Source organism: Camellia sinensis, chromosome 10 (genome assembly GCF_055761805.1).
Source record: "Camellia sinensis isolate YWXY chromosome 10, ASM5576180v1, whole genome shotgun sequence".
Lineage (NCBI taxonomy): Eukaryota > Viridiplantae > Streptophyta > Magnoliopsida > Ericales > Theaceae > Camellia > Camellia sinensis.
Window position 1 is genome coordinate 163,410,872 of NC_138970.1, and position 23,824 is coordinate 163,434,695.

The following is a 23,824-nucleotide window of genomic DNA, read 5'->3' on the forward strand; positions in this document are numbered from 1 at the left end:
GTTCGTCTCTGTTTTTCAAAGGACTTCTCCCCTTAGATGAAAATTCTCCCCATTCGACGAACTCGCCCCCTTTCTGTATATACTGTCGACTTGCTATTGGTGAGTGGAGTTTTTCTATATTTGGATGGTAGATCCTCCCATTGGTTCCAGTGAGATCGAAAAATCTCGGGTTGGAGGTTTGGATCTTCTTCGTGCATTGAACCATGGCATGAAGGTGAGGGTTTCCATCTTCATGGAGCTCCCTTGCGACAAGTATGTAGTATGGCTGACAGGCTAGTTGGAGGAGAGATTGGAGGAGTTCTAAGAGTTGTTCTTTTGGGCATGTGCAATGTGGGTAGGTGAGGACGACATTCTTGGCATAAAAACGGAAAGAGGCTTGGTGAGGCATTATTTAGCTTATTTAGTGATTAACACTTAACTTACACAGGTGTGAATGTTGTTTGTCGAGGCTTTATATAGAGGGAGGTCACACCAGCTTGGGGGGGGCACTATATATAATATTACTAGCGCCCCCCCTATTGAAATTGTAGCCGTTAGGCAATTTCATCTGTTGATGGACGTACGGATAGTGACGTGTAAGGCGGGGATTAAATCCGTACTCACACCAAATAGTATTCACTATTTGGTGTGGGTGGTGTGAGTAGACGTGGCCATCTCCTGTCCACCCACGTGTCACGATCGTGGTGGTTTTGCTTGGATATAAAGCAAAGGTGCACAGAATTCCGCGTGAATGAACAGTAATGGGCGGGAATTCAAATTTTAAATTCCGAATCTCCATATTTACAGCTGTCTATATATCTGGGTCCAGCCTCAGATATTTGTCGGTGGAGAGAGATAAGAGAGAAATGCTTTTGCAGTTGGAGAGTTATTACACTGAGGTGATTTTCTGGTACCTTGTTTCGTCCCTCCTTTTCTTTCTGCCATTTTTGTCGATTTATTTGGTATACAATGTTGTACTCCTTAGAAGAGTATCCCGAGAATTACGGGCAGTTCACTCAAATGTGTGTAGATCGCTTTTTGACGTGGCAACTAGGACTGTGGGAAGAGAGCCAGCGAAGAGCTCCGGTGAAGTTTGTTCCGGTGTACGAAGATCAGAGGGCAAAAATATCAAAGCTAAGGTGTCTGAACAGAAGGGTTAGCTGAGGTAACTGATACTGTAGAAGTGTTCATATAAAAGATTTGGTGTTATTTATAAAAAATTGAAGGAATAGGAAGTAGCCATTGCCGGACCCCCCATGCGTACCGAAGGGCAAGGACACCGACGGCCAGTGGATATAGGCGTAGTTACCGTAGTCGTGCACCTTTTAAGACCCAGTATGTTCGCAGACGGTACGTTCACAATATTCCTCGATTTATTAAGAAGACTAAGAGGGGAGTAAGGAAATTACAGCTATACGATGAACAATTAAGGGACGTTAAGTTTGATAATAAAGGCGTGGCGAGATTACTTAATGGTATTGAGTTGGGTAATAAGAGATCTGACCGTCAATCAGACAAGATCGTGGTTAAGGGTATCAAATTCATTAGTAATGTTCAATTGGGACAGGATGCTAAGGACGAAGCTGTGGTCCACCATGTGTTGGTTTTTGTCATCAGTGATAATAGTTCGTCAGATTCTGTCCCTACACCTGAAAAGATATTTATTGGAGTTGGCGAGGGTAATCCTGAGACCTGGATTGTTGATCCTGACTAGTCCGACCGTTTTCGGATGCTAGAGAAAATGAGATTCAAGCTCGTTGGTGGCAAGGACAAAGGGTAGGCTCGTCACGGGATAGAAGTTGTAGACCGGTTCTTCCCAGTTGATGTTTGGACGGACTACAAAGATACGCTGTTGGGAAATGTTGGAAGCATTCAAAAGGGTGCCATATATTTAGTGGCTGCTACTGTTAGTGGAAAGGAATGCAAAATTACTTTAAGGAGTCAAATGTACTTTAAAACTGTTTAGAATTGTAATTTGATGTATTTTTATTTTTAATGTTCAGGTTAATGGAGGTGGACAATATAAAAACTGGGGTTGTTGAAGGTGTTTCGGCAAGTGATTTCAGTTGTATTGAACTTGCGTTGCCTAATTTATTTTCTCAATTGAGGTTAAGATACAAACAAAAAAGTATTAAGGTTGATAAAATATTGATAAAATATTTCCCCCTTTGCGCACCGCACCCAATGCTAGTGGGTTGGTCAGAGTAAATGTTTATGATCGGAGGTTAGACGGTAATGACAGTTTGCAGGCATGGTTTATTTTCCCAGTAGATTGTCAATGCGAGTTAGTCTATTATGGGAATGGTTATTGTTCAATTAACGACAAACAGGTGCCATGGATGGTGAAGTATCGACTTGAAAATTCCAATATTAAAAGGGGGGTTACGTATTGTAAAATGAAGGGGTATCTGAAGTATTCTACAAGTGACATGCCAGAAGATTCGCAAATGAGGGCCCCCTCTATTGTTGTGTTTCTTCTTGGTGCACCCCAAGGAGAAACACTCGGGCGAATGAACCCCTTATCAAGTAAATCTTGCAACTGAACCTTTAATTCCTTCGTCTCTACTGGCGACATTCGATACAGAGTCTTAGAAATGGGTTAAGTTCCCGGCGCTACTTCAACTGTAAACTCAATTTCACGGTCCACTAACTCTCCTAGTAACTCTTCTGGGAAAGCATTCGAAAATTCACGGACAACTGGAATCATATCAGTATTCCCATTTATGACTTGCCCCTCCAAAACACTGTATAAATAACCCTGACACCCTTTCTGAATTAATTTATAAGCTTTCATTGCAGAAATCAAATAAGGTGGAGGAGTCACTCCATGTCCCCGAAAGGTAAATTCTGATTGTCCCGGAGGATGAAAACAGATTTGCTTAGTCAAACAGTCAATAGTTGCACAATATTCACTCAGCCAATCCATACCCAGAATAATATCGAAGTGAGTCACATCGAGGGGCATTAAGTTGGCATATACCCGGGTATCCCCAATTAGGAGTTCACAAGCAAAATATACAGAAGTACAGACCACAGAGTCTCCCAAAGGTGAAGACACACATAGCATATAAGATAATACATCTTCAGATTTATCTAAATTTGGAGCAAATAGTTTTGACACAAAGGAATGGGTAGAGCCAGAATCAAACAATACATGAGCAGAATGACCATGAACAATAAATGTACCTGACACCATTATTGTAGCATTTTGCACATCTCCCGGAACCAATGCAAACACCCTGCCTTGTCTTGCGCTGTCTTTGTTGTTAGCAGATTTGGTAGCTGACTTAGTGTTGGGAACTGGTGTAGACCCCGCTGAACTTGTAGCAGCCCTATTACCATTTTGTTGATTTTTTTGAAGACAATCCTTTACTAGATGACTCGTTTTGCCACATCTAAAATAGGCTCCAGACATCCGATAGCAAGTCCCATGATGCTTCTTGCCACACTGTGAACAAATAGGAGTTGAATCTGAAGTGAAGGTGGAAGTACTTGAAGTCCCTGAATTTTGTTTCTTGCTAGGGGGAATGGTTGACCCCTTTGACAATTGTATGTTCTGCCTCTTCCCTTTCCACTCGGAAATCCGATTCTGAGTAGTAATATTTCCTTCTGCTATAACAGCTCTCTCCAACACATCAACCTAGGTGGTTAACTTCAACATGTTGACTCGGTCTAGGATAGCAGTCCGTAGTCCCCCATTAAATTTTTGTGCCTTTTTATAATCCGTGTCCACCATATGAGGTGCAAACCGAGCTAGTTCTGCAAATTGGGCTTCATACTCTGCAACGGTCTTGTTCTGTTATCTAAGAGTTTCAAATTCTGTTACCTTCTTGTCTCGCATACTTTGGGGAAAGTACTTGTCATAAAACAGTTCCAAGAACCTGTCCCGTGTTAAGCCTTGATGCACGGTTCTCGTAAGCATCCACCACCTCCGAGCTTCGTCTTCAAGAGTGAAGGCAGCAAGTTGTACTTTTTAGGCATCGCTACAAGGGAAAACTTCAAACAACTTTTCTATTCCTAATACCCACGCTTCAGCTTTCATTGGTTCTATTCCTCCTTTGAATGATGGCGGTTTCATCTTCTTAAATTCCCTCATGAGTGTAATAGTCCGGTCCTCAGCATGGAAGTCTTGTGCCACAGGCGGAGGTACCGGTGGCGGTGGCGATTGTGGTTGTTGCTGTTGCTGTTGTTGCCGTAAAGTCTCTGCCATTTCCATGATCATTCTTTCCATTCTATTCAACCGTGCAGAAGTAGCATCTTCCGGGTCTTCCATTCTTGTTCTCACCATATTCTACATGACAATCAATTACAATACACACAAGAGATATACAATAGGCATGGATCATAAGCATTGGAATTAGCAAATATTACATATACAATTAACGTTGCCATCAAGCATTCCATGTGCATTCAGAATATTATGCATGATGCCTAAGTCTTTCTAGACATCCTAAGGCTCAATGGACTAGTGTGTGAGATAGCAACTCATGCTCAGATACCACTTGTCACGCCCCAAAACCCGCCCCTAAGAGTTTGGGCATGATCACATCAGAAACGGACGTCAAATTCAATATGTATAACATATGGGGCCTGAACGGAAGCATTTAACAACACAAAACAACATCCATTGAGCTAACACTAACATGCCAGGATCAAACACGTAATATCAGGTAATTTGTCGCATAACAAACTCACACGTAGTTATATATATATTCATAAATACACAGACCCATCCCGAAGCTTGATGATGCAACGAAACTAAGCTAAGAGACGTTAATTATGCTTTACAACGTTAGACAAAAGATAAGTGCACCAAGCTACAAGCTCTGCAAAGACTCCACAAAAATGAATGAGCTTCGTCCAAATATATGGTCATGGTGAAATGAGCAAAAGACAAGTGGGCTAGGCCGGACTAGGACTGACCTTCGGATTGAGTACCTACAGAGACAAACATAACACGGAATGAGCGAAGCATAGTGAATAATAGTACTTAAAAAATGTAATGATTAACTTGGACCATATTGTATATAAATGCAGAGAACATATGATTAATCTTATTCTGTAACTATTTCCAGAATGGCCTTAGGCCCAGTCTTAGACAGAGTGGCTTCAAGCCCAGTAACATACAGAACGGCCTTAGGCCTAACAGATTTCATAGATTGGCCTTAGGCCCATCAGATTTTACAGATTTGCCTTAGGCCCAGCAAATTTCAATAAAGCAGAGTAGTTTCAGAGTCGTACCAATGTACGCAGATTTTCCAATCATTTACAAATGTTAAGGTAGTTAACTCGCAAAGAACAGAGCGTTAATAATAATCATTAACGGTAGGTAAATGTACAACTGCAATACTAGTACTCACAGTGCTATGGCGGAGCGATAGTTCCTCCCGGAGTGTGTCCTATACACATACATAATTCACAAATTAGTCCTTTTCCTTTTTAAATCATTTCCTGATTCGTTTTGCTACCAATGAATTTATAACATCTTAAGAGCATTAAATAATTATTTTAATAATATCAGAGGGTCGAACAGGGAAAACGGAGCAAACGAATTTTTTCGGCCTGGACCGCACGTGCGATAGTCCCCTCCGCACGTGCAGAAGGGTGGGCCGCATGTGTGGTACTCCTTTCCTGCACGAGCGGCAGAATGCATAATGCAATTCCCATTTTTTTCCTTTTTTCCGCACGTGCAGACATGACCTCCGCACGTGCGGTGGTGCTTCTGCACGTGCGGCCATGACCTTCGCATGTGCAGCTGTGGCCTCGGTTTTGCGTAGTCTGAATTTAACCCAAAATTCAGCAGAACCAACATATTTTATATACAAAATAAAGGTAAGTAATTCAATAGGTTAACCCAACATCTTCATAACATGAATCACAATTATAATATCACAAACAGACATGATTAGAAGCTTAATTAGGTCACAACCCTTCCTAGTTTCATCTACAAAATCAAATTTCCTTGTCTTCATAAAATATATACACAATACATATGCATACTTATATGGGCTTGGCATGAAAACCAAAGATTAAAGTGTAATTCATACACAACACTTAAATTAAGTCTCAAAGCAACCAAATGATGAGAACAACTTTCAATCAAGCATGAATCACTCATAATCCTCAATTACAAACCCTAAGTTGTATAAACATGAAACAAACCCTTCCTTAAGTCCAAGTGAGGGTTAATTAGGATGGATTGAGCTTACCTTGAATTAAATCCCACAACTCTCCTCAATTTGCCAATCTTCCCTTGATGAATTTCTTCTCCCCTAGTTCTTCTTCTCTACACTCTCTCTTTTCTCTCCCAGGAGATATTTGAGTTAAAGTTTATAAGTTAAATGTCTAGGGAAGCAAGTATATATACAAAAAGTGAATAAAGATGAAATCCAATCAGTTTAATCATTCCAAATCAAATTTTTACAAAAATGCTTATTATGACTTAAAAATTATGCAGATCACATATATAAAGTCAATTTCAGCTAATCAAGCTTCTAAGGCCTTCAATTTTAGATCTAAACATCTCAATTGTAACAGATTTCCCTCCTATTAGACAAATATGAATCTATATTCATAAGGTTCACTTAATTAAACTTCATTTCACACGAAATTTCACAATAAGCATATAAATGCACAGAATAGAGGACTGAAAGTATACCAAAAACATGTATGAGGGTCGGGTTATTACAGAAAGAGATGTCATACCAGAAACGCCCATTTCAGCTCCAATTCTACACCTATAGGAGGTCTTCATCAAACCCAAGAAACACCTATCGACCACTCTATCAATCCTTGCCGGCCTAGTAACTGCACCTTCAATGTTCTTTATATGACCTTATCCAAAGCTCTCCAAATCCTCATAGGACAAGGGTATCTCAAACCCCTTGACCTTCGACCTCTCCTTGATCCTCCTCTAGCCAAGCATAATGCTGCCAAGTACGGTGCCTTCCATCAACAAACTGGCCATAACACTGACAGTTGTTTTCCCCTTCGCCATAACAATAAGGTCATCACTTCATCGAGTCCTACAAAGTCTATCGAGGATGAACCACCTGCTGATAGCTCTCATTTTACTTCATATGTGGTGGATGGCACGCACTGTTTTAGCACTTTGAAAATGTTGTTTATTGTACTTTCAGAATTGGGTATTGAGTTAGTCTTGTTGTATTGAGTCTGACTCATTGTATTTAGTTAGTCTTGTTGTGTCGAAGGTTGATGATTTCGGGCGTGTTAACTCAGGCATCACTTTCCCTGTTTGTTTTTGTTTGTCTTTTCACTCTTTCTTTTGTGTCTGTTTTTACCATTGAGCTAGTTGAGCCAGAAGATTTGAGCTAGTTGCACCAGAAGTTCTGAATGGAATGACAATAAATCCACTTGCTTCTCTGTGCCTTTAAATCATTGCATTGACCAAAGTTTTTCAAAATTATTTCCAAAACTGTGGTGAAAACAAAAAGAAAGGAATTCCTCAAAATTTGTAAAATTTGATCAACTGAGAGGAAGAGAGGCCAGCTAAGCCCTTAATGAATGAGATCATGTCTATTAATGTGAGTACTAAGAAGGATCCTGGCTTGATCCAGATTGATTCTATATTGTCTTTAGAAGAGCACGAGCGACTAGTCGCTTTATTAAAAGATTTCAAAAAATATTTTGCATGGTCCTACGAAGGCATGCCTGGAATTGATCATAAGATTTTACAGCATAGGATCACTCTCGGCCTTAAGACTCGACCCCTTTGTTTTCAAACTCTGATTTGGAATGTTCAACGATCAACCAAAATATGAGGTTTGCATGGTCGAATTGGAAGCAACTCTTGAATTAGGGGCAATAAGGTCGTATGTCATCAAAGGAAGCTTGCAAAGCTAGATGAGAAGTAGCCCTTGAACTAAGGGCAAAAAGGTCAGATGTGCTCAAAGATTCAAAAGATGAGTCATTTCTTAAGCTAATTGAGATATGCAAGAAAGCCAAATCCTAGAATCTTAGAGGAGAAAATTTATTACTAGAAGGATAATTGAATTCCTATCCATGACACTAGGGGCGAAGTTAGACCCAAATTGGATGGGCCCATACATCATCAAGACTACATCGTCAGCGAACAACAGTCATTCTCCTAGATTCAGATGGCTTAGAGATCCTACAACCTATCAATATGAACAAGTTAAAATTTTCTATCCTTAAGAGGCTCGTTGGGCCGAAAACCTGGAAGGGCGACCGAGGCAAAAGTTAGAGCAAGAAAAATAAAAGAAAAGAAAAAAAAAAAAAAAAGAACAAAAATGAAAAAATGAAAAAAGAAGAAAAATTGGAAACAAAGCAAAAAGCAAAAAAAAAAAAAAAGAATAGGAAAAATGAAAAGAAAAGAAAAATAGAGCTCATAAGGTTGAAAACCCAAAGGCCAGCTTTGGCAAAAGTTAGAGCGTAAAAGGAGAGAGTTAATACCCGAGTGCACCTTAACCCCAGAACTACGTATGGCCTGATTCCTATCTTTAGGATACGTAAGTAACTTTATCCTAAACTTCGGCCCCAACCTGCTCGTCTCATCCATGTTGATTGGCTTATCCTTGTTCAACTCAGCTATCCTATCCATGTCCAATTGGCAAATCTTCATTCAAATTCGGTTGTCCTATTCCGTTAAAAGATTCAGCTACAAGACAAATCAAGTTCAGATCTGAGGTTACGTGTCTCAGGAGTTAATTCCATGTTGGTTGAGCAGTGGCCATTTGCAAAAACTATTTTTGAGGATTTTTAGTGAAGTTAACTAATTTTCTCGAAAATTATTCCATTTTCCCAAAATCGAACCATTTCTTGGACCCAAAAAAGGAAAATTTTCAGTGCTCAGAACCTGACTTACATGATCTTAAAGCAAAAAGTCGAACAAGCATGTTAATCTAACTCTCATGTTGGTCAAAATTGTTTTAGTAGAAAGCCAAAAAACACAAAATAGTCAAAATGATGAACTAGGGGCACAGTCGAGTCAGGTTTCTGTCTTTTCCCTGTTATTTGTGCACTCGCCAGGAAGAGCACGACTGAAGTTAGCAACAGGGGCCAAAGGCTTTCTCAGCCTCCAAGCAGTGAGTTATCAAACCAAGTGTGAAGCATGAACTGGAAATGGAGCTGGATATTCAATTCCCTTATCTAGACAATCACACCCAAATTGGCGCCTGGATTGGAATGGAGAAGTAGAAAACGCAATGTGTGTGACCAATCAATTGTATACCGGACCAGTGGGACATGTTGTAACTCATCTTAGTCAAGTTAAGGCAAGGGCATCATCAACTGATGTCAGTTACAAATATGCTACATATCCAGTCACGCCACAACCTCTCTGTGGGAAAGCTCACTAGTTGTGAGCGAAAGAAGGAAAATCTAGCAAAATACCAAGGGCAAGAGCCCACAACTTCCTGCTTATCCATCAACCACCCAGGAGAGGGATAAAAAGATAAGAGAGATTAAAGAATAGAGAGATGTGCGCTGACTGAAAAAGTAAGGAAAGGACATTGAGAGAAAATAGAGATTGAATGCCAGAGTGATATGAAAGCCATAAATAAGAAAACGGTGGGAAACAACAATTGGAAAAGCAATCGGCTCCTCGTGAACCGAGGGATTTTCCGTCTGTGGAAAGCAAACATCCAAGTGTTGTATTTGTTGTTTTTGTTTGGAGTCTTGTTTTGAGTCGTTTGTTTGAGTCATTTTGGCTTTAGTCAGTTGTAGGCTCAATACCCACTCAAAAACTCATTCTCAGTTTCAATTTCAAAAATAAATTGTTTTTTGCTCAGAGTGCTGTGGCATTCTCAACATATGTGCAAAACAGGATTCATCCCTTCATAAAGCTGCAAGGTTCAACCCAAGTCAAGAGAGAGGGCAATGGAACTAGGACCTATATAATGCTACATAGGTTCCGAACTGCAAAGCTAAAGAAAAGAGGAAAATTTGGAGCATCTTAGTGTGTTTCAACTTCAGCAAATTTTGAGACTGCATTCCAGATGCACCTTCTCAAGCCTTGCCATTTCTCTGGAGTATGAGTGTACCTTGACCCCGAGTTGAAGCTTGCTTCAAGTTAGAATGGCGATCAAAATTCCATCCATGGTTTTCGCATGTAGATGTTACCCCTTGCCAGTATCTGAGAACCTTTGAACTATGAGTTGTAGGTAAGAGTTCGAAGAACACAAGAGGGAGATCCCCGTCAGAGTAGGGTGGTTCTTTGCCACCCACCTCATGAGGTGCTTTCTAAAGCACCACTTTGTTGGTTTACTGCATTTCCTCAACATCATCTGTTGCATTGTTTGTCACACATATCGCCATCATGAATCTATCACACAATAATTTCATTTCGTGCATCTATCGCACAGACTCATCCCCTTGTATCGCGCTATCTTGTGCATCCCTTTGCATCACACTATCTTGGGCATCCCTTTGTATGGTGCTATCATGCATATCCCTTATATCACGCTATCTTGTGCATTCCTTGTATCGTGCTATCTTGCGCATCCCTTGTATCACGCTATCTTGCACATCCCATATATCCCACTATCTTGTGCACCCTCACTTACATTGTCTTATACACCTCACCCACACTGTCTTGTGCACTCCTTGGGTCTAGGAGAACTTAAATCCTCTAAAGGTATAATTCCTTTGGTGTTTGTCATGCCCAAACGACTTCTGATGGTCTAATATAGCCACCTAACTGTGTTTGTAGTGAGTTCCTAGGAGATCAACTGAGACGGTGGAAACTAGAGTTCGAATTGCCGAGGCCTAGAACGCAAAAGTTTGGAATTTCTGAGACTAAAAGTCTGGTTTAAATACCCAGGGGTGTATCCTTGGTTTGAAATCTCTATAGCAGCCCCATAGTTTGTGATAGCTTGCACGCGCCTCAATTTTGGATACTGAACCAACCTAGTCTATCACCCTGTTGGATAATAGGGAAAGTTACAAATATAGCCAGGGGGAAAAATAGTACTTCTGGTTTGGAAGCGCAACCAAGAAGAAGAGGAAGATTCGCAGCAACATGAGGTGAGTAATCACCAATTGCCCCTGTAAAGGTACTTTCATTTCCCAGCTAACTATCTGTTACACTGCATATAGCATCTATCCATTACATCCATTACATCATACAATTTTATCGTTTGTATCCTTTCCATGTTAAGCTTAGTTTGGCATGTGCTCATACCCTTCCTCCTCTTACGTGTGACACGTTAGGATTGCAAATCGGTTAAAAACAACAGGTGCGCCTGTTTGTTCACACCACCCCTCCTCCTCTCGCGAGCGACGCATTAAAATTGCAAATCGGTCAAAAACAACAGGTGCGCCTATTTGTTCACACCAGCCTTCCTCCTCTCGTGTGCGACACGTTAGGATTGTAAATCAGTTAAAAATGGAAGGTGCGCTTGTTTGTTCACACCACCCTTCCTCCTCTCACGTGCGATGCGTTAGGATTGCAAATTGGTTAAAAACGGCAAGTGCGCCTGTTTGTTCACACCACCTTTCCTCCTCTCGTGTGCAACGCGTTAGGATTGCAAATTGGTTAAAAATAGCAAGTGTGCTTGTTTGTTCACACCACCCTTCCTCCTCTTACGTGCGACGTGTTAGAATTACAAATCGGTTAAAAACAGCAGCTGCGCCTGTTCGTTCACTCTTGCTTACGATGGTTAGATTAGAGCATCATGTTTCATTTAGCGTAATCCATGTTTACATCCACTTGTATTGCATGCATTTAGGCTCGGTTCATCATTCTAACTTGCATTGTTAGCTAAATATTTCTTTGAATACGTGCTTAGACTGCATCCTATCAAATTGATTCACATGTTATGTTAAGTAGCCGAGCCTAGTAATTGCATATTGCATATGTTGCATTAGTCATATTGCATAGTTAGGATCATGTATTTTTCTAACTCTTTTATCTTTTTTGGCTTAGAGTACTAGGTGAACTTTTCTTTGTTTTAGCATATTGCATTGTATGTTAGTGTTTCTATGTCCAAGCATATTCACCATGAGGCTAAGTGCTTAAGTGATAAACTGTTTGAATGCCTGTGGATGAATGTTAGTTGCTTGACTTGGGATAATTTGATTTTAGCCCACTTTTTTTTAAGTGGCACATTTACAAACAAATTTCAGAACCAAACATGAGATCAAGTGTTCCAATTCTTGCAAAAATTAGTCTATACTTGTGTGCGTCACATAGTAATATAGCTAGTAATCGGAATAGGTGCATATAATGTAAATAAGAATCACATCACGATTAGTAGAGGCTAATCTTTAATCGGGTGAGAGGGGGTGCTTAATTCATGACCTTACCCTCTCGTACATAAGTTCCTGAACCGAGACAACTTTGGTGATGATGAACTAATGGCCTTTGGCACAAGTCTTGGGTTTCCTAAATTTTTCTGAAAATATTTAGGTGGCAACTCTGTATCTGGGAAAGTAGTCCATTTTTAGTATTTTGATTCAAAATCTATTTTCCAAAAGATTTGTCGAATTCGGACTCTTTGGTGTTTATCTATTTTACATTGCACTTGTGAGATCAGATTTAGAACCGCGGGAGTCCGAACTGTAGGGCTTATCATCTTCTGAAAGGAGCACGAAAAGTCGAGCTATAGGTTGCTACTTGTGTCTCGTTGTTGTTGTTTTGCTGCTAGTGTTTTGTTGCTGCTACTGTTTTGGTGCTACTTAATCAGCTATGAGATTGGATATTGTATGCTTTGTAGGTTTTCCCCCAAATGGGGGTGGCTTTTTGTTTTGTTTTTTTTTTTGTTGCTTTTTCTCCATATTTTTCCTCTGTGGATTTCTCACCAACCTTGGCCTTTATTGATGTATGGTCATAGGTAATCATTTTGATTCTTCATCAATAAATTTTCTCTTTGTTGATCAAAAAAACAAAAAAACAAAAAACAAAAAGAAACAAAAAAAAAAAAATACAAAACAAAACTAAACAAAACAAAAGAAGCTAAGAACTGAGCAATTAAACACCCCGATATACCTATCTTGATCCCTTGTAAGTATCAATTAGCAACATAGCACAATAAGGCATGCAGTGCCAATCACATCACAAACGACCTCCCATTCACTTTCACATATCATAATTACTACAATATATTCTTGACAATGGCATCTTACTATCACCTCTGCTCTTGTATTTCAACTTATTAATTTTTTTTTTAATTAAAATGTTGAATTTGTCTATAAATACATACATATGGACCATCTCTTCTGGCAAAAAAAATGACCCATTCCCACTGTATTTATCATGGGTACACTAATTCTTGTGTTACTTTTGCTTTCTTCCTCTTGTTCTCTTCCACTCATGACTAAAGCATCCGCATCGGTTCCTGCGTTCTACATGTTTGGAGATTCAATTGTTGACGCAGGAAACAACAACAACATTGAAGATGGTGTTGAGGCAAACTTTTGGCCTCACGTTGTATTTGGTTAAGGAATTTTGGAAGGGATTTAGACTGAAAAAGCGAAAAAATGTGTGAAATGTAAATATATTTTATTCACATTTCACCTACCTTTTTCCTTTCCGTATCCAAATCCCCCAACTAAATAAAGCATTATTGTGTCGACTACAACAGTCAATCCACTGGCTGCTTTACAAATGGATTAACTGCCGATGATTTCATGGGTAACTAACTTACTTACCTATCATTATTTTCTCTCCTTTGTTATCTGGCTATATTTCTACATTTAGAGTTAATAAAATTTCTTTTTGCAATACTATAGTACTAGTACTATATTCTTTGATTGTAGTTTTTGCCTCAAACATTTGTTGATCTTATTATTATGTTTTCTTTGCAGCTTTTTTTCTAAGTCTGCCACCACGTCCTGCTTACCATAACTCGACAGAGAGTGACAAAAAAAAAGTGACATCACCACTACAAGAATTTACACATTTGGCGACCACTTTTGCCGACCAAAAAAATTTTAGTCGCAAAAAAATGACATTTGGCGACCAAATATTAATTAGTCGCGAATGATCATTGTTTTTGGCGACCAAATATTATTGGTCGCAGAAGGTTATATTTTGGCGACCAAAAAATGAGTTGGTCACAGAAAGTGGTATACTTTTCCCGACTAACTACAAATTTAGTCGCGGAAGGTCACATATTTTTTGGCGACCAAATTTTTGGTCGCCAAAAATTTATTTTCAGCAACCAAAAAAAATTAGTCGCCAAATTTGTATTTTTAGCGACCAATATTTTAGTCGCCGTTGATTGAGATTTGGCGACTAAAAAAGTTTGTCGGCGAATGTACTTTTTCTGCGACTAATTTAGTTTTTTGGTCGCCAAAAGTTTGGGAGGGAAATTTGAACAACCAGGAGGAGGGAAATGAAATTTTTTGGCGACTAAAAAAATTTGGTCGCCAATCCAAAAACGACGTCGTTTTGTACCTGCAAAACAGAAAAAATAAATAAATAAATAAAGGCAAATCCAGTGAGTAGCTTTTGTGTATGTGAGGCCAATTTGAACCCTTCTTCCTTTGTGGAATCTATGGAAGGGTTGACGAGTGATATTATCGCGATGAATGGAAGAGAGAAAGGGGTTGCATCGTTGGGGTTAGCTTCGGTGGAGGTTGCACAGGGGGATCCGTTTCGGCGAGTTACTCAGTCGAAGCCCTTTGAGGAGTGAAGAGAGGAGCTTAATCGTATGAAGGCTTCCATGTCTGGTGTGGATCGGGAGTTTCTGATCCGTGTGATCTTACCCAAGAGGAAACCCTAACAGCTTCTGCCCTAAATCTTCTCTGTTATACTCTAACAGCTTCTACCCTAACAACTTAATCGTATGGAGTTGGTGGTGGTATGGCTGATTCGAAGGTTTACACACCTATTGGAGGTCGTGGAGGAAGGGGAGGCAGAGGCCAAAATCCTGTGGCCCTGAATCCTGAGTTGAGAGAGAGAGAGAGAGGGTTACAGAGAAGATGGGAGGAGAAGGGAGAGAAGGGGATTGGGAGTGCGGTGGATGCAGGAACCGCAACTATGCCTTCAGGTCCTTCTGCAACAGATGTAAGCAGCCCCGCCTTCTCGTCGACACCAAAACCCCCGCCGATTCTAAATGGCTCCCCCGTATCGGCGACTGGATCTGCACTGGTATACTCTCCTCCTCATTTCTTATCACTTTGATTATGTGTATATATATATGTATGTATATATCCTCGTAGTGGTGACTGGAATTGGTTATGGGGATCTAGTGACTAGGGTTGAAAATTTTGAGTCTTTTTGGGTATACAAATTTAAACTGACCGCATTGCCAATTGGGTTTTTCGGGTTTGCAAGTTTGTTTGCTAGTGTTTGTTTGGGGTTATAGGACTACATAATTGATACCCGACAATGGTAAAAAACTAATAATATGCTTGTGCGTTTGTCAAAAATTAAGTCTTATCCTTATTCCCGGGTGTTTGGCTTTAAACACTGTTGGATTAGCTAATTTGGTTGCGGGTAATTCTTAACCCCTTTTTCACATTCTCTCTCTCTCTCTCTCTTTGTTGATTACATGGTCACTGTTATATTATATCAAAATTATACACTGGTGCCTGGGTATGGTGACCAAGTTTTCATTCACTTCAATGGACAAGTGCAACTAAAGTGCTAGTTGAATTGAGTAGGATACATTGACAAGTGCGGAATATATGTGAATGGATGGAATTAGTAGATGCCATGATTAGATGGGGAATTGCTTTTATTTGTTTATGAGAAACTAAATGGGTGGTGAAAAAATTTAGGAAAAATGAAAAAATATTGGAAAAGAGAATTGCGGAAATGGAGTGTAGACAATTGTAGATAAAAAGTAAAAAATCTAAAAGAAGAAATGTTTGGTTAAAAAGAAAAGGAGAGAATATGAGTGAAATTAGTGTTAGGAGAAGAGACACTAAATATAATTAATGCCTATGCAGTTATGTTCCCCAAATAGGATTAGATGAATCTATGGAACGATAATTTTGGGAGGATTTGAATTGGTTAGTACATAGGATACCTAGCAAAGAGGGATTTTTTTTATAGCCGTTGATCTTAATTGCCACATAGGGAGAGGTAATAGGGGATGTGAGGCAGTGCATGTGGGTTATGGATTTGAAGAGAGCAATGATGAATCTATTGCTTTTAGGATTTGCAATGATATACTTCTTTCTTTACAAACATATACTTTTAAGAAGAGGGATAAACATTTAATAATTAATTGCATTTGAAAGTGGAGTGAAAATTAGTCAAATAGATTTCTTTTCTTACTAGGATACTTGATAAAAGAACATTTAATAATTAAAACTTATTAATTATTGAAGTTTATGAACTTATTAGGTAATTATTAAAGGGTTGATTGTGCTTTTTAAATATATAATTTGTCTTCATGCTGGACTCAATTTCTTTTGGTTGATTGTTCCTTTTAGTAGTCTACCACTCAAATGTACTTATATTCTGTAGACCAAAGGCTAAATCTCCACCTCAAGATGCTTTACTAAAACTGGAAACAGAGCAAACTTTCACTGAACTATCTCAAGAGAGCTCCATGTTTGTTTTTAAGCTGGGTTTAGTTAAGCTCCAATGCTGCCTCTTGATGAATGGGACCTCTAGTGATGTTTAGAATGTCTCATGTCATTTCTTTATGTCAGTAGCTTTAGGGGAATTGAGTTCTATCCTTTTTTGTATTTTTCTTTCATGATCTTGTCAATTGACCTTGCTTCGGGTCTTTGTCATTTTTGTAAAGCTATGGTTATAATGTTTGCATCATATTTGTTTTAGTATGATCTACCGTTGTTGATTGTGTTATCCTTTGCACTTGTACTAACGTCAGATGGTTTCTCCTAATGCTAATTGTCTGTATGTGGTTGAAGCATCTATGGCACATAGATCATCAGATGAATCCTTAGTCTATGCTATATGATTTTTTTTCACTAGCACTTTATTTACCTTCAATGGCATCTGTTACAGCTGAAAATATTTGCAGGATTGGCCTTTCCTCCCCTTTACTTCTACAATGGAGGAGTTAGAGAGTTCCTTGCTACAATAAAGCAACAAGTTTTTATTGCGAGGTAGGTTGTTTTTAATTTTAATTGTTCTTTTCAACTTGAAATCCTTTGATTGTGAGTAATGAGCATAGTTGGAGATAGAATAAATATGTTTTTTGGACTAGAATATATATTTTTTATTATTGCAATATGAATGTTGAATTCCCTAGTTTGTTTTTCTGACAATCTATTTTGATTTAATATGATTGATTTTTGTTCATTTGAACCACATAAAATTGTTATTAAGGCAACAAACATAAAATTGCCCATTCAATACAAAGTTGTGCTTGAAGATTCAAGATTCAATGTTTATATCTTTAGCGGTATTTTTTATTTCTCTCTTGGGATAGAGCTCCTCCACTTCTTTATATATATATATGTGTGTGTATATATTTTTTTTATTTTATCCTTTTAATGTTTCATTTTATTAAAATAATGTAGGGAGACATGTTTTGTGGGTTACATGAATCCAAGGAACACTAATCAATGATAACTACAGCAAGAGAGGGACCGTTTGCTAACTGAAATTGAAAACTTTGCTGCTGCTTCTGATGGACAAAGGCAGAAAATGCACAAAGCTTATGCACAGAAATTAAAATCACTTGAGACACAGGTATGTTTTGCTCTCTCCAATGTCATTATGCTGTCTCAAACCTTTGTCATTATTTAAATGCTAAAAATTCCGACCCCCAACCCAACTTCAGATTTTAGATCTTAAGAAGAAACAAGATTGTCAGCTTCAGCTTTTAAAGCAAAAACAAAGAAGTGATGAAGCAGCAAAGCGGCTTCTAGATGAGATAAAGACCATCAAGGTCCAGAAGGTTTGTTCTCATTCCAATGGTTGTATCAAGCAGACACGACATATCAAGCAGAGAGAGAGGAGAATTAATTGAAGTCAATTGATTTGCAGATTGCTTAAGGCCTTTTTTGGAGGTTACTTAAGGCCTTTATTGATTTGGAGGTGACCAATTAAAACTTTGAATGGATTTTTATAATTTCAAAATATCCATTTTAGGATTTAAAATTGTCTTTCTATTTGCTTTTTGCAGTGCATGGCAAGGTTGGATAAGTCTGGTGATGGATCTGTATAAGGTAAGTTGTTGCGAGTTAATTCCATTTTTCTTGTGTGTTTGGGTAAGTTTGTTTTATATTGCATCAATTTTGTTAATGTAAAATTGTCAGATAGTCAAACCTAAACATCTTTTGTTTTTGAGTTTTCGTGACTGCATATGTTTTTAAGTAGCAAACAATAACAAAGACCACCAAGAAGATGGTATTTGTTGTAGACGTGTACCATTTTGTTTGTTGTGTCTAGATATGATTGAAATCTACATTATGATTTATATGTTGTCGCATTTTAGTCTGATTTTCAGGAAGGGGAAAATACATATAATGAGTTTCTCAAAAGTTGCAAAAAAATCTTTGTTCTTAAATATGTATATATATATGCCAATTGCAAGTAGAATTTATATTTGTTTGTGATAAGTTGACAACATTTTTTTTTCACCTTCTATAAACTGGTATGTGGACTGTGTTTCCGAAGGCAATTTGATTTTAGAAATTTCACCAACGGGGGAATTGAGTAAACAGTTAGCAAGATTTTCTCACATCTTTCTCGGATAAGAATAATTGAGCTGAATTTCCAGTTACTTTTATGGATATATTAATGTAAATTAAAAATTATCATGTGTGACTCCACTTTCCCTTAGTTATGCATTAAGAATGGCTTCCTCTTCCTCTATTTCCTTACTTTACATGTCATTTCTCTCCCACGCCCCTCCTATCCCCTTTATTATATTTATTTTAGTTTGAGCTCAAAATTTTACAGGGGGAATGATAAAAAATTAATGTCAAAACTCTAGAAAGATTTGACCATCTCTGAATATAATTGCATTATAGTTTTTAAGGTTTCACAGTGTAGACTTTCATGGACGACAATTAAGAAATACTGAAGGTTGGGAGGTTTAAGGTTGTCAAGAAAGTGATTCTCTGGATTAGGATTGTGAATACGGAATCAACTGAAGTCTAGATATTCCTACAGTTTAAAAGTTTGAATGCAGGTTACAGCTGAAGACATAAGGATTGCACTAATATTTGTCTGATTACAGCTTCTTGATTTCTATGCCAATACACCATAACTGAATACTTGCTAGCTACCGTAAAACTTTGTGAATCAACTGCATTCATGTTTTATCTCTACACTGCATCCATTTAGCTCTACACTGTAATAAGTACGTTGATTTATTGCAATTATACTTTTCTCCTCTTTGTCGTGTTTTGTACAATATAATAGAATTATTGTAAACCATTGTAAAATTATACGCCTGCATCCATTCATCCATTTAGCCATTGTAAACCATATAATGATTTATTGTAAACCATTGTAAAACCACTGCATCCATTCATCCATTTAGCCAATACAATTATACTTTTCTCCTCTGAGAAAAAATGATTTTAATCAAGGAGAATGGAATGTGAGGTGAAAGGAAGAACAATGAATAAATCAGTTTAGTGGCTTTCCACACTACAACTTCATGCAGTTCTTTCATATTGTAAACCATTGTAAAATTTAGGATTGTTCAACGCCTTATTTTGTATTTATTTATTAATTGTTTGACTTCTTACTCTATATTTATTTATTATTCTTTGGATCTTTGAATTTGTTTCCCATGTAAATAGAATTAGAATTTATCGTCCCATTGCCTTGATTTTTTTAATTTAAAATTCCATTCTGCATATCAGGTTATTTTTCATTTCTGGTAATAAAAGAATAATAAGGTTAGGCTGAAGATTGTTTGATATATTGTTTGATACTCTCCATTCATGAGATAGTTTCAAATATAAAATGGGTGAGTCAAAACCTATAAGGTTAGGCTGAAGATTGTTTGGTTGTTTCCTCTGCTGCTTTTCCCCTTGGTTGGCTGGGGTGGGTCTGGTGTAGGTGTGCTGTGTCCTGTCATCTAGTATTTGATTTTATTATTTTGAGTTAGGTGAAGATTATGCCAACATATCTTGGGAGATCCTATCTGTTGATGTTATGCTATGGAGAGTATGCCAGCACAATGAGCATAAGGTCTTCAAAGGGTAAAAAAGGTAAATAGATATGATTAGATGTTTTTTGTTATAATTGAAAAAACAGAAAAGGGTAAGCTGGAAAAGGTTTATGAAGTGATGTTCTTTGTAGTTCAAAACCAGAAGTGATGGACTGAATAAATTTTGCACCTTAGAGGAAGTCTGCGATCTGATCAAAACCAGAATTGCTTCATGGATTAAATATAATTCTAGATTGTTGCATTATTCAGTCCATGATATGGTTGAGAATCTGGATCAGGTTCGTAGGTGTGTGGGGGGTAGGTGATTGTGTCCTTGCTTGCTGGGTGGAATTTCATTATGGTCAGGGATTGAATTGGGTTAACTTAGTAGTCATTTTGTTTGATAGTTAAGCTACCTTAATTTATGTTTCAATTTTTTATTTTCTGAATTGGTGATGATCTGAGTTGCTGCTATGAAGTTGTTGCTGTTGCTTGTGATATTGCTGCTGTAGCTATGGTTTTTGTGCTGATGTGTAGTTCAGTAGTAGAATTGGGTTTCTGATACTCATGCCGCTGCTGGATCTGTTGATAGTGATTGTGTCCTTGCTTGCTGGGTGGAACTTCATTATGGTCAGGGTTTGAATTGGTTTAACTTAGAAGTCAATTTGTTAGATAGTTAAGCTACCTTAACTTTGTGAAATTGGTGATGATCTGAGTTGCTGCTGTGAAGTTGTGGTTTCTGTTCTGATGTGCAGTTCAGGAGTAGAATTGGGCTTTTAAGTCCTCTGGGTTGTGCTGCTATCCTGTGGAACACTAAATGATTTGTTGACTGCCAGTCAGTACTACTGTGAAGACCAGAGGAGATTCATGGAGGTTTGTTGTTATCTGTGGGTATGCTAGATATGGAGTGATCTAATGTTGTTGTGTTTATCTTTTCTTCCCATTTTGAGCCCTTTCAGCTCATTGGTTTTCAAACAGAAAGTCTGCACCTCATTATAATCATCTTACTTCACACAATTTTACAACACTTAACTGCTCTCATTATCTGTCACACAAAAATTTATTAGGTGTTATTTTATTCATTTATCAATTGATGCTTTTATGTTATCTTATGAAACACCAACAATAAAAAAAAACACCTGTTATTTTATCAAACAATTTGCATGTTTGACGTTTTTGTAGTATATCCTTGATGAATTCTCAGCTCTGAGAGTAATTTCACTCTCATCCTTTTCTTCATGCAGAGGCTGGCAGCTAATGGTGGATTTCAAGGTCGACCCAACAAGCCTAGTGACACCTGTTATGCCTTTTGGTAAATTCCAAAATACCTTCTTAAAGCCCCATGGTCTTAGTTGCAGTTCTTGTGGCTTAACACAGCAATGTTCATCTATAGGGTTGGAGGAGTTCTGAGGATCTTAGGGGGCCACAAATTCATCAACGAGAAAGCATTACGCCAATTTTTGTTAAACTTGCCAGTCCCAGGTACTACTGTTTCTCCTTCTGCTTCCTTAGATCTATTATTCATTACGTAAAGTGATAAAGTGCTTAACAATGATTAGAATGTCTATTGTCACCATATTCATTTAAAGATTGTTCGCTTTATTTGGGAATATCCATCCGTCTCTTTACATCTGATGTTTTTAATAAACTTGTAGGAAGAGTGACTTGCGATGGACTGCCTTAATACGATTTTTTTTAGGGTAAATTACAGTAAGCCCCTTAAATTAAAGTGAAGTTATGCTTAAAAATTGTTAATTGTTAATTGTTAATTGTTTAAAATTGTTAATGCTTTTTTTATTAACTTTATTAATTGAGTACAATGCAGGGCTACTTCAACTGCTTTTCCTACACTTATTTAATATGGTTAATGAAAGAGTGTTATTTAATATGAAAGAGTGTTATTTTATTAATTGAGTACAATGCAGGGTTACAATGCAGGGCATACATTATTTATAATATGAGAAGCCCTAATCCAACAAGAAAACAACTAATTAAACTAATTCCTTGCTAGACACAAAAGTAATAAAAAGAATAATCACTATGCATCATTATATAATCACTATGCTAGTAAATGATGAATTTCAATATTACTATGATTGATTGTTAGACAAGTTTCCATCCTTATTGGGCTTAAAATTGCATGGGAACTAGTTATATTCCATTCACATGGTTTCTCTAATTGAATACAAATACAACTTCCTTGTCTCTGAATTCTCATTAACAGACACCAGTGGGGAAAAGCCGTCTTTGGATTGGAATAAACGCATGCATATTGCCCCTTTTTTTTTCCATTCTTTAATTTGCTTTTCCCCTTTTTTTGCATCATGTAGCATTTGTGTATCTAGGACAACATCTTTTTTTGTGTAGGCATGGAACAGCATCTTAAGCTTGCTTTCATTGCAGGTACCTGGATCATAATCAATTTACTGGGAGAATCCCGGATGCATTCTATAAGCACACTTTCTTGAAAGAAATGTGAGTTTCTGTCTTCAATCAGTACAAGCAAATTACAGTTACCCAACACTAGGTCAAATGCTAATTGATTAAATGTTGTCACAGGTATATTGAAGGAAATGCTTTCCGGCCAGGTGTGAACCCTATTGGCATCCACAATGTCCAGCACTATGTCAATGGTCAAGTTGTCATCGAATCAGCACGGGATACTCTGGAATCTTGTAGTAAAGCACAAACGGACTCTTATCAGGAGGAAGTTGCAGTTGCTTAGAAACATATCTAGCTTATTCACAGCCTAATAGTTTTTTGGGCTATTTGTATTTTAGTCATGGTGTTTGCATAACATCTTGAATTTGGAATTTGCAATGTTTCTATGGGACCTTCTCATATGTATACATAGAAAGTTTATTTTATATTGTATCAATATTTAGCACTTGAGTACTTCTAGTTTGTGTTTTAAATGAATTATTAGTTTGCATAACATCTTAGGTTTATTATGGATTGAATGAATTATTAGGAATTACAGGTGTATTGTTTTCTTGCTTTGGCGACCAATTTATTAGTCGCGACAAATAAATAATTTTTTTTCACAAAAAATGACAATTGCCGACCAAGAGTTTTGGTCGCAAAAAATACATTTATTGCCAACCAAAACAGCTCTTGGTCGTGGAAACTCAGTTTTGCCGACCAAAAGTTTTGGTCGCGAAAAGTAACAAATGGCGACCAAAACCTTTTTTGGTCGTGGAATGTCACAATTGGCAACCAAATTTTTTGGTCGCGGAATGTCACGATTGGCGACCAAACTTTTTGGTCGTTGAATGTGATAATTGGCGACCAAACTTTTTGGTCGTTGAATGTGATAATTGACGACCAAACTTTTTGGTCGTGAAAATATCACTTTTCGCGACCAAAGTGTTTTAGCGACTAAACGAATTAGTCGCGGTAATGATATATTTCGCGACCAAAAATTTAGTCGGCAAATCTGACTTTTCCCGACCAAGCAAAATTTTGGTCGCGAATTACTTTTGCCGACCCTCAATTGGCGACCAAAGTAGCGACCAAAAAAATTGGTCGCGGATAACTTTTGCCGACCAAAAATAGACTTTTAGCGACCAATTTTTTTTGTTGCCAAAAGTGTTAATTCTTGTAGTGCACCATGGCTGGGATCAATTATGGGTCTGCTGGATGTGGTATTCTAATCACCACCAGACCCCTAAAGGGGAATGAAATATATATATATATATATATTGTTTTTATTTCCACTCCTTTTTAAGTCTCCGTGACCTATTTTGGTTCATTTTCTTTTCTATTCTCAGAAAGAATGCTTCAATTTAGAACAACAGATCGGCCTCTTTAATGGGACTGTGCAAGAAGAC

At 37.8% G+C, this 23,824-nt stretch overlaps 1 protein-coding gene and 1 long non-coding RNA gene across 3 annotated transcripts; both read left to right on the top strand.

The window, feature by feature from the left end:
• The first annotated feature begins 17,450 nt into the window (after positions 1–17,450).
• On the top strand, positions 17,451–19,110 carry LOC145801775 (uncharacterized). The gene is made up of 4 exons (XR_014343430.1): positions 17,451–17,575; positions 17,667–17,783; positions 17,873–17,923; positions 18,012–19,110. It is a non-coding gene; the product is annotated as an uncharacterized LOC145801775 (long non-coding RNA).
• A 349-nt stretch (positions 19,111–19,459) lies between these two features.
• Positions 19,460–22,889, top strand: LOC145801776 (geranylgeranyl transferase type-1 subunit beta-like). Of its 2 annotated transcripts, XR_014343431.1 has the most exons (6): positions 19,460–20,867; positions 21,239–21,306; positions 21,388–21,476; positions 21,650–21,694; positions 22,398–22,469; positions 22,554–22,889. XR_014343431.1 is itself a non-coding variant. In XM_082893466.1 (5 exons), the coding sequence occupies exons 1-4, from the start codon at positions 20,862–20,864 to the stop codon at positions 22,460–22,462; spliced, it is 228 nt and encodes a 75-aa protein (XP_082749592.1). In that variant the 5' UTR covers positions 19,461–20,861; the 3' UTR covers positions 22,463–22,469; positions 22,554–22,889. The 2 variants fall into 2 exon arrangements, 1 of the variants encoding a protein (XP_082749592.1); XM_082893466.1 differs by lacking the exon at positions 21,650–21,694 and having other exon boundaries at positions 19,461–20,867.
• The last annotated feature ends 935 nt before the right edge of the window (positions 22,890–23,824 follow it).